The following is a 12,416-nucleotide window of genomic DNA, read 5'->3' as shown; positions in this document are numbered from 1 at the left end:
AATCAGCGTACAGATGTCAAACGTTTACAACTTTGTTCACAAAAGACACTATCTTAATGACGATGGCTTAATAACTGCTGTCATTGATTGCGCATGCGTTAAATATTATCGGTGAAAAAACCAGATTCGACTTCCGGAAAAAAGATCTATATGGTAATACTAGATAATTACTGACAAATACACCATAACATAATATTAAAGTTAAACTTGGCCTAAATTGAACATGGTTCAAATCAATAATTTTGCCATTTTATAGAGGTTACCAATATCCTGAGGTTTCAATTTTCTTACGACGACCCAATTTAGCCAAAATGGGTGACCTGTCTATGTTGATCGCAGGAAGAGCGTAACAGTTTCTTGGTAGTCTATATTGTCAGTGAGAAGTTTGACTCCTATTTCTGGTCCACTACTCTAAATTTTGAAATTGGTTGTATATTTTTTTTTCTTTTTAGTGGATTCAAAAAATACTGGGTCCATAGACTTCTAGTTTTAAAAGCATACTGAAATCTTTGTTTCCAGTGTGCGGATACGGTTTTACAGTCGTTTACATAATTAAACATCATATTGGACCTTGCCGTTTTATCTACTATATATAAGATTTCACTGCGAGCAAATTCTCTCTCTCTCTCTCTCTCTCTCTCTCTCTCTCTCTCTCTCTATATATATATATATATATATATATATATATATATATATATATATATATATATATATATATAGAGAGAGAGAGAGAGAGAGAGAGAGAGAGAGAGAGGGTAACCCCGTTGAAGTTGTATCATTATCAGCAACAAATATGTTAAACTACTGAAACGTAATTGCCGCGTGAGAAGCCTTTTGATTTTGTTAGTAATGGATCCCACTGAATAAAAGTCTCAATTAAGACACTTAGTATAGTATATCCTCAGCACGTCTAATGAAATCTCATTCATTGTGTATTAAAGGATTGAATTCAATAACAGATCATATTTCGTTTTGATTGCATTATGTTTGCAGTGGCTGTTAGAAAGTAAATTAATACAATGGAGCATCGAAACATCGACCATTACGACGCTCTACCAACTTAGTAACCGCACCTCCTAAAAAAACAGAATGTGGTTGTCTATGTAATTTCTCATTTGATATGTAGTGTAAATACATCACAGTTTTTGATTGTCTAAATGCGGGTAGAGTAGTCATTTTCCTTTAGCCAAAATGGGTGACCTGTCTAGGATTCCTGAAACTATACATAGAAACGATCGTAACACTTTCATGGTGGACACTATTGCCAATGGGATGTTTATAACGTCACATTACGCCACGTAAGGTACTACATCTATTACAGCTTTTTTCCTTGGGGACTGTTCTCCTACAATGTTGTCTGGTGGGGTATGTACCATCGCCATCAACTCGGGTTCTATACCAAAGCAGATTACACAAATCTTCGAGAAGGCAATAATAGGATAATACTATAATATCGTATATGTTCGTCTGCCCCGACAGATCGTGGTGTGTTTGTTCTTCGATGTGCCATGTACAGATGCATTGGAATGGCTCTACTCATGAAGTAGTATATGGGAAAGCCGGGAAATATTTGTCTCTCTTTATCAAGTATCGTTAAAATTAAACGTTTTCACACCTTTGCCAAGTACAAAACCAATGTTGTACAACTGTACAAATGACAGTGACCCAGAAATTAACTTTGCCGATTGCAAACGTAATATTGAGTACTTCTGGGGGTAACATGGAGATTTCGGCCTTTTACGGAGTCGGCCCACAACAAAGTCAGCCCATTACAGATTCGACCCATACAAATTTAATTAAGTAATTTCCCCATAAAGTACTCGTCCAGTTACGAAGACGGCCTACAACAAAATCAGCTCTACCCTCCGCTTCGGACTTAAGTTTGTATTTTTTATATATTGTATGTCTTTTTAACAGCTGTTGTTATTGAACAAGAAATATTTAATCGAAACATGTTATTTACTTACTAATTTATTATAAATGATGACTGAAATAAAAAGTAAAAATATCGCAAGCTTTGGTTTTCCTTGTCAACTGTATACACTTTGGAGTTAATTAATTTATATATCAACGTAGTAATGTAGGCACATTTACTCCGATTTTATTAGATACTGTTCTACATATTAATACTAATACATCTTAATCAAATCTACTAAATCCTGATTGGTGATGTTCAGCATCTTAAATGTCATTTAAAAAAAATGTCCAAACCAATTTTGTTCATCCTACTGATTTTTTACAGGTATAAAATTTCGTCAAAAAAAGTATGTTGAATATTTATTGCTTACAATAAATTGATATAAATACAATATTTAATTACGGTTATGATGGAAAGGATGTATAAGACGGGGCAATGACGGGCAAAGATATAAACGTTTACACTAAAATAATACATAAGAATTTGAAATGTTTGCTTTGTCTCGGTGTTTATCTATTTTTAAAAACATATCTATATAACTCATTTAATATTGCGGTCTTGCATGGAAAAAGACGGTTTAAATTTAGAATACTGGAAAATAGTTAACATTCATACAAAAATTAACGACATGTGGATGGAAAGTAGTACTGTAATCTGATAACACGTGTCAACACATGTTTACAATCCCTTGTAGTAGAACTGACACGTGCTACCTTCAACTCAATTAACAATTAAGAGTAGCTGGACAAGGACAGCTTCAACATGTTGATTATCATTTAATTATTATTATTATTTATTATGTTGATAATTATTTAATCTGGGATTATATTTTTCCCACCATATTTCCACTACAAAATGAAGGAAGGCTGAAAGAAACCTACAAAGAATAAATAATGAAATGACCACTAAACAAAGAATATTCTATCTACATTACTATTATATAACTCGTGGACTCTTGTCTATATGCACTTTTTAAAAGTGGCGATCTTTACATAGTCAGCAATACTTGAATATATGTCACTGGACAGTTGATTGGCGGGTGCAAGGGTCAATGGACCTGTTGCCATTGCTTATTCTGCATTCGGCTGTACAGCTTTATTGAATTCGTCTTTAACTTTGTCCAGGATGGCGGGATTTGAGAAGATATCCAGTGCCGTCATTGCTAAGGCCTTTCCCTGGGCCAGAGTAAAGGACTGTGCAATATGATCACCTGGAAGATAAGATTATATATATATATATATATATATATATATATATATATATATATATATATATATATATATATATATATATATATATATATATATATATATATATATATATATATATATATATATATATATATATATATATATATATATATATATATATATATATATATATATATATATATATATATATAAACATTTAACAAAATATCAGCAACAAACACCAAAAATGTTGAAAAAATAAATTGACAGAAATGCCCTTGATATAAGCCCTGTACAGGATAGTAAGTGCATCATGGGATTGATACAATGTATAATGTAGTCTACACAAATTAAAGTAAACGAATGTAGTTTTTCTATGGTCATGTTATGAAAAATTATTGTTTATAAATGCAATGCACAAAGCGTCCTAATCGCTCCAGTGACCTAGTGGTTGGAGCATCCGCCTCGAATGCGGGAAGTCACGGGTTCGAACCCCGGCTGGATCATAGCAAAGACGTATAAAAATGAAGCTGAGTTAAAAATCCGAATCACACACACACACATACACAAATCGTCCTGTTTAAATTATTTCATGAATTTGATGATACTTAAACTATAAATGGTCTGCTAAACGCGTGCGAAATAGTTTATATTCTTCTCTCAAAATATGCATTATCAGTAAATAACTCATAAAAATGAAGAAATTTTAATCTTTTTTCTTAACAGTTTATATATATATATATATATATATATATATATATATATATATATATATTCATTTATAATAATCTGAGATGTTCTGTTCTTATCATTCTCTTTTTTAATTCGTTTCTCGTTGGACCTATGTAAGACGCACATTTGACACATTCCAGTACAAAAATCACATTTTCAAATTTGCAATCGATATCCTGTTTAACTTTGAATATTTGACCATTTTTAATTGAACAGTTTCCTTCTATTAGGACAGAATTTTGTAATAAAAGTAATAAGATTGAAATTTTCTCTAAATTGTATTGAAAGTAATTTTCTGCTAAAATATATTGAGATTAAATTCATTTATTTCGGAATTACAATTATAAACTATTTATTAAAGATGCGTCCTTATGAGCAAAAAAAACCCCAAAACTCTCTTGCACTATACATTTCTCTTGTATCGTAAAGTCAGCAAAAACTACACTCGGTAAGTTGTGTAGGTCGCTATAATAAAGAACCCCAAAAATTCCCTCTGAGTGGGTAAATAAGCTGATGTGGCAAAATTGTCTGTCTAATGATGTACATAGACCCAGACGGTAGTCTGTAAGAAGCGATGAAGCCTAACTCAGATTCTGACGGACTCAAGAACTAGACGTAAAACCATATTTAGCTGCGTCCTATAACACTGTGTTATTAGTCCGTTCATCGGAATCTCAATGAGGCTTGTATCGTTATAGGTAAGATACCGTCTGCGTACGATTTTATTTATATAGTGTAGGGATTTTAAGTATTAAGATGTTAATCTAACATCGGTAGGTTGCAACATTGGATTATTTTAATATTTCTTTACTATTTTTTAATACAATGCATTGGAAAGTTTAATTGTTTGAAGAACTTATATTTACTTGTAATTATACTATTGATTATAGTTTTAAAAATACGACGTTCGCAACCAGCTTCATACTCAGCAATAGTTAATTGAGAAGTAAAATACTCTTTAAATAATAGAGTTTAATATGTTGACATTTTAGATTAAATTCAGTAAAATATATTTCGATTAAATGATTGCGGTATTAGTCTGAAATATTGAAATTTAGATTCTTCAGCTATCGTGAATTTATTCGATATTTAATTATCTGTATTAATAGACGCTTTTGAATAAACAAGATGGCCGCTATTGCTTAACCGGCTTGAAGCAGCTGTTCCGTTTTTTAGTGCCAAACTACACTCACACTGGAGCAAAGGTGAGTCCATTTTTTCTGCCTATACCGCCCTCCTCCTAGTAGAAAAAAAAAAGCTGGCTGACTCTCTCTTTATGGAGCAGTTTCCGAATCTCCTGGACTATGGAAATTCGATAGGTGGCAACCTGATTGTTCTTGGAGATTTCAACTTTCACTTTGACTGTCCCGGATACCCAAATACATCAAGATTCCATTAATGTTTTCAACCTCAAACAGTCAGTTAACCAACCCACCCATAAACATGGTCACATTTTAGACTGGATTCTTCATAGACCTGATGATAACATTCTACGGTCTTCCCTGGTATCCCATGACCTTGCATCACATCACCTCTAAATTATATGCCATCTTGACGTATCAGTCCCTAACCCTCCACCTTTATATGCTACTAAGAGAAACCTCCGTAAGATAAATAGAACCAAACTAATGCACGACATCCAAGCTAACCTAACAACTTGCTTACCTCCTACCGCAGAACAACTCGATAACTGCCTGTGTTCATTGCTTGACAAACATGCCCCAGCTACCAAGTGCAGAGTATCAATTCAAAAGTGTTCTCCATGGTATAGCAGTGTTAGAGACCAGCTTCACACTGCTAAAAGAGACCGCCGTAAAGCTGAGAGGCTCTGGATTTCCACCAGACTCACTATTCATAAGCAAATCTATGGAGCCGCTAAGAAGAATGTCACAAATATAGTCCATGCAGCGAAATCAGCCCACTATACTACTAAGATGATGGAAAGTTCCAGCTGCAAAGAGCTCTTCGAGATTACTAACAAGCTAATGACAAAGAACAAATCTACATCACTTCCAACTACCTTCTCTCCAGTCGACCTTCCGGACATGTTTGCAAATTTCTTCCGTGACAAAGTACAAACCATTAGAGATAAGCTTGACACCACAATTTCAATTGACTCGTCGTCACCATACAGTTGGGATACAGAATTTGAGCGGCAACCATTAGCAGCATTTGAACCTGTCTCTATGGATTTCGTACGTACAATCCTGATGAAGAGTGCACCAAAGTCATGTGAACTTGATCCAATTTCAACATCAATGATACTTGAGTGCTTAGATCCAGTATTGCCTTCACTAACTGATGTTATTAATACCTCTCTCTTCGTCTGGGGAATTCTCATCATTTTTGAAAACTGCCATTGTGAAGCCTCTGCTGAAGAAACCAGCTCTAGACCACATCTAAAGAACTACCGCCCAGTTTCTAATATCTCATTCATATCAACAATCTACGAAAAGTTTGTTCTATCCCAGCTTGTATCTCATCTAAATTCAAACAGTCTTTTTAGCAATGTACAATCTGCATATCGCCCTGTCCACAGTACTGAAACTACTCTTCTAAAAGTAGTTAATGACATTCTCTCTGCGTTGGATAGCGGAAAGATTACAGTCCTTACCCTCCTTGATTTGTCTGCAGCATTTGACACAATAGACCATGATATATTACTTCACCGTCTCCAGCATGTATTTGGCATTCATGATACAGTCTTACTGTGGTTCACGTCCTACTTGGTCAACAGGACACAAATTGTATCTGCAAATGGAATACACTCCAGCCCAGTTGATCTATGTTGTGGTGTTCCACAGGGGTCTGTTCTTGGACCTGTTCTCCTCAGTCTGTACACTCAGTCACTCTCAAGTGTCATATATCAACATCCAGTGTCTCACCAATTGTACGCTGATGACACCCACATATACAAATCTAGCCACCCAACTGAAGTTGATGCTACCATCCAAGGTGTAGAGAGGTGCATTTCTGATGTGAAATCATGGATGACATGTAACAGGCTGCAGATGAATGATGATAAAACTGAGGCCATTCTGATCACAACACAAAGACTTTCTCATTCACATCCTTTAACTCAAACAATAAATATCAGCAACACCAACATTAAATTCACACAATCATTACGAAACCTAGGTGTTACTCTGGACAGTTCTCTCACATTGCACCAACATGTCATGAACATATGCAAGGCTGCATATCTTGAGCTGAGACGCATCAGCTCAGTTCGAAAATATCTTTCAACTGATGCCACTAAAACACTTGTGTGTTCATTAGTACTTTCAAGACTGGACTATTGTAAGTCAGTTATGTCTGGTTCATCTCAATATATGCTCCAGAAACTTCAAAAAGTTCGAAACACAGCTGCTCGGATCATACTTAGAGTATCACGATCAGAGCACACCTCTCCACTGCTCTGTACCCTACACTGGTTATCCATTCGATCCAGAATCAAACACAAAAATTGTTCTCTGTGCTACGTTTCTCTGTCGGACTCTAGTCCAACATACCTATTCGACCTCACCCATGTGTACACACCAGCAAGATACTTACGCTCCTCTTCTGACAATCGTATACTCATTATTCCCACTATGCAAACAAGGTCATATGGACAGCGTTTTATTGCATACCAGGGCGCAGCAACGTGGAATGAATTGCCCACGGAACTTAGACACAAAGACACAGTGATCACATTCAAGAAGGCTCTCAAAACTCACTTATTTTGACTGCAAGAACAAACTTAAAATCCTAATGTTTCCTACCTTAAATATTCTCAGCATGTTTTTTTTTAATGTTTTCTAATTTCATGGTGTTTGTTTTTGTAATCATAACATTATATGTTTTTCATCTTATAGGTGTTGTCTAATGTTGTAAAGCGCTTAGAGCTTCTAAAGATTAGGCACTATACAAAGTCCTCATTATTATTATTATTATTATTATTATTATTTATATATTCTAAAAGGCAGAAATTGTACAAAAGTATGATGTTGGTAAGTAAAGGAATATCGTAGTTTTATATGTATGTCTTATATCCGTAATTTAGGTTCATATTGGAATGTAATTGTATATGTTGAGTATTTCAATAAAATTAGTCTGTTCGTAGAATCTCAAAGAGGCTTGTATCGTTACTGGATTCCCTTACCTCCGCTTGCCATATTCCCAGAGATGTAGCCATATCTACACCGTTATAAGTGACACCCCTTTTGAGACAGCTTGAATTTATTCGTCGTCTTCTCTCTCTCTCTCTCTCTCTCTGATCATGGAAAACAACATTGCTAAGAGTTTATGAGAAAACTATTTTCATAAAACTTGTATTATATTAGAACATGGTTGTCATCTGCTCGTAACGCATTTGGTTACCAGGCTTCGCTTTCAGCGAAGTTAAATATAGCAATTTTTAAAAACACATCCATTGAGAGAAAGTAATGTTAAAGCGAAGGAATAACATTTTAAGGACAACATTATGTAACACTTTTTAAAAATTTGTTTCCAAATGCCCTGCTCACAGGGGGCCCCGCTAAAATGATCCAAATCTGGCTAAAATGATCCAAATCTGGCTAAAATGATCTAAATGAGCGGGACCCAAGCAAAACATTGCATTGCAGAGTTAATTTCCTGAAAGCGCGGGGCCCAATGCGGTTGCCTCGTTCGCCTTGTCCTAGGGCCGGGCCTGATTCCGTGAGTTACAATATGTAATTTTAAAAAATTCCATTTTATGATGGGTTAATCGTTTCGCGGTTATCTCCCTTAGTTGGTCCATTTCTATTTGCTCCCAGTGTTCTTTAATTGACAGTCTGATTAAAATCAGATCTCCACTCTCCTAGGTGAAGATCTGACAGGGATCGCTTAAGTGTCATAGTCTGGTGACCTATGTTATGATCATAATCACTAACTGTATCAGCCAATTAGATGAAGTATTGTACCTTCGCGTTTGGGAGACTGAGCAATATGGTCGAACAGCAACAATGTAAGCCGAACGAGTGGAGATTTGATTTTAATCACATTGCCTTAATTGATAATTTCCTCTGACTAGTTTTGCCTGGAAAGATGTTGCTCTAATTCTACGAGTATCTTTTCTTCTGTACGTTTGTCCTTTATAATTGTTATCAATCTTGATGCAATATTTAAAGGGACTGTTAACTTTGTTTTGCGTGACATTATTAAAAGGAATTTTCACCTTTTGGTGTTTTGTGTGACAAGATTTCAAGTTCCAGATAAATTGATGAATATATCCAGGAATGGAATATTTCTCACTCATTTTTTGTGAATTATATGTCTGGATGTAAATTAGCAAGAGTCTAGAAGAATTCTTCTGTTTATTCCATATTTGTGGAAGTCTCTTTCAAATCTCTTCCAGTTCTTTCTCAATCAAGAATTTATCTTCCGCTTTTGCTCTGTAATTTATAGCCTCTTCCAAGTACTCCAAGACCAACACAAGTTGGTGCTACCATGGTGCTCATCAAAAGAAAATACGTTGCGAGTATTAGTTTAAGGAACCTGGCTATAAATTTTTAATTTAATCGGGAATATGTTTTCACTTTTTTTTAATTCCAAGTTAATATTGATCATTTATGTACAAGTTGCTATATCAAAATTAGCGATTGCCGATCTCTTATTTACGAGGTCTGGTAACTGTGTGAGAAAATCAATATCATCCCCACTAATAAATCACGTAATTAAAAAATACAGAAATGACCTATATAAAGTAGATCATGGTTCTTTAAAGAAATTTGAACATTCAAGTAACTTTTATGACCTCCCAAATCCACAAAAGTAATACCATCACATAAATTCTGCAGCAAATTTGGAAAATGCAGTAATAGAAAAGCCTTAAGATTTAATATTTTGATCTATCTTAGGAGAACCCAACAGTTGCAGACAAAGACATATTAAAACCGCTTTGAGAAGAAGTTTCTAGTTTCATTATGGAGGATACTTATTTTCTTAACTAATTAGTGGACATTTTCAATAAGTGATTAACCCTCGCTACTTTTGATATGTGTGTGTGTGTGTGTGTGCGTGTGTGATTTGGATTTTTAACGTAGCTTTAACAATTTTTTAGTCACATCGCTACGATGTCTGCAGTGTGGCAGTTTATAGCGATGTCACATTATCCTGAGACCAGGCCAACCAGTCCTAGCACTAACCTCTTAATGCTGAGCGCCAAGCGAGGCAGCTGTTAGTACCATTTTTGTAAGTCTTTGGTACGACTTGGCTGGGGATCGAACCCACGATCCACCGCATCCGAGGCGGACGCTTTAAAAACTAGGCCACCGGAGCGGTCCTTTTGATATATAAGGTATATAGGTAATGTAAGACAGATGGTGCGAGTTTTGGAGAAAAAGGTGCAACATATATTTTAAATCTTGAAAAAAGAAATAAATATATCAAATAGTTTAGAAGCTCAAAAACAGTTTTATATGAATTGAACAAAATCAGAAATTCTCCGCTTGATCTCGATGGTACTCAAGTATGTCGAAATATAATTTTTAATCACAATATTAAACTTAGTCAAGAGGAAAGAAAACTATGCGAGGGTCTAATTGCAATTAATTAATACATCAAGTATATAAAACGTATGGAAAATTTATCAGAAAAGCTGAGATGGATTCGCTGCAGACTTCTATTAAAAGCAATACATTGCAAGGGTCTATATAGATAAAAAAATAAATAATGTACATAATGTAGCAAAACTTTCATATGTCAAGGAGGTGTCATTTATTTGCCAAAGGAAAACAATACAGATGATGCATTAAAACTGAAGGCTTATATATCTTTTATATACTGATTATGAATGTGCTTAGGGAGCTAATGCAGCTCGCATTAGAAACCAATTTTTCCTAGTAAAATATGTTTCTTCGAGAATACGTACCATGTCAAAATACCTCAGGAGAACTACCACTACCTCACAAATCTAGCCCTCTCATAAACTACTTTTAGCTGAAGGGAGCTAAAATTTGTCTGCCGGCCTATGTGGCGGTCAGACAGAGTGATCTCCCCTGAGGTATTAGACTTGGCGGCAAAGCCTAATGATACCTCAGTTACTACTTGAGCGGAGGACACACTATGTGTGTAACTGCGTGGAGGCCGGGAGCGTGTATGTGTATATTGGGTAGTATTCTCGAACAAAGATATCTTAATCGGAAAAATTGGTTTCTTCCTTAAATACGTTACCCATTGAAATACCTTAGGAGAATAGGTAAGAGGTACCTCCCTTTACCCTGGATATACCATCTTCATCCCCTAAGGTATGCGAAACAGCTTCTAGGTATACTGACTTCAGGGGACTCCAACATCTCTTGGGACTCAGCTTCAAATAGGGAAAGCCCCCCCCCCCCCGCAAACCCAACAGAATTCGTAAAGCTGCGTAATAAGAAGCTGTCTATCCATCTGCAAAAACATCAATGAGTTAAACCTAAAAAGACATGATAACCCTTGTTACCAATGATTGCACGTACTAACGATGCTGTGGTTGTGGTAGGGAGGGAAATCAGTCTTCTAGGTGACCCTGTGGTATTCAGAGTGGCAGAAGATAAGTTATGTTGGAAGATAGCCATAAAGAAGAAAGTCCAACATCGATGCCACGGCAACGATTGTGTACAAACTGCCTTGTGTCATCAATGGCCATTTGGTCCATATGTATGGAGCGTGGCTTTATCATCCCCAAAGCGGTGATATCACTATCAAAATGATGGGGCTTCCAAACGAAAGATTGGTGTATGGCGAAGGTAGAACCGCTGACGAACGGATGATGAAGGCCGGTCAAAATGTTTAACTCTTTCAAACTGGACGTATATGAAGTCGGACTCTTCTGTTCCATCGTATGATCAACAGATGCTGAAGCTCTGGTCCAGACTGTTGATGGAGTGGCAGAAAGAGGACAAATCTATGGGGGTCAAAGGTGGAAAACATCCTCAATGGAAGCTTGAATCTTCAGACTGAATAGATGACAACACTGGAGAACAAACAGCATCATCTTGGTTGCATGATGTGAAGGTCCACGGTAAAGCTTGAGTCTTAGCTGGCAAAGACGGACGAGGTCTGTCGCTCACTAAACTTAAAGAACACCCTGAATTATAAACCGTGACTTCGAGACAGTCGCTGAGTAAAGAGTCTCTTCTCGTGGTAGAGTGTAGATAAATTGCGAAGCGACATCTGTTGAGGCGTGAGGATCCATTCGTGGCATCGTGCCGAATGAGTGTTATGAGGTAGTATGAGGCTTAGACTGGTCCCTGAACATGTTGCAAAAGTCGGGTTCGACGTACCGTAATGCTGCTGTTCCATATGACCTGTCCGTATGTCTGTTGAATGAGAGGAAAAATGGCTGTTTCTTAGCTCTGCTTCGCTGTTCCGCCATAGGTATCAAGTCGAACATAGTAGAGGGAGCTGCCAAAAATGCTTAGTCATGTGTTGGTGACTTCGGTGCAGGAGCTGTTCAGATTGTGTCAGTGTCCAGCGTTTCCTGGCTGAAGGGTTAAGTTGATTTATCTCCATTGTCCACATAAATTTTTACACTGCGGAAAGGTCAGCATGTAGACTGGTGACGAGTTTGTCCTGATCTGTGTTTTTTTACC

The 12,416-nt window shown here is 36.3% G+C and overlaps 1 protein-coding gene across 1 annotated transcript in view; it reads right to left on the bottom strand.

Annotated features, from left to right (window-relative positions):
• Positions 1-1,955: 1,955 nt before the first annotated feature.
• The window catches only part of LOC149786724 (xaa-Arg dipeptidase-like), a 74,494-nt gene continuing 64,033 nt past the window's right edge, over positions 1,956-12,416 (bottom strand). The window contains exon 6 of the mRNA XM_089977223.1: positions 1,956-3,128. Coding sequence (XP_089833349.1) covers positions 2,989-3,128 — 140 coding nt within the window. The 3' untranslated portion in view covers positions 1,956-2,988. The remainder of the gene's footprint in view (positions 3,129-12,416) is intronic.

This window comes from Sinohyriopsis cumingii, chromosome 12 (assembly GCF_028554795.1).
Source record: "Sinohyriopsis cumingii isolate HCF-2022 chromosome 12, ASM2855479v2, whole genome shotgun sequence".
Classification (NCBI taxonomy): Eukaryota; Metazoa; Mollusca; class Bivalvia; order Unionida; family Unionidae; genus Sinohyriopsis; species Sinohyriopsis cumingii.
This window is presented reverse-complemented; position numbering and strand designations above follow the sequence as displayed.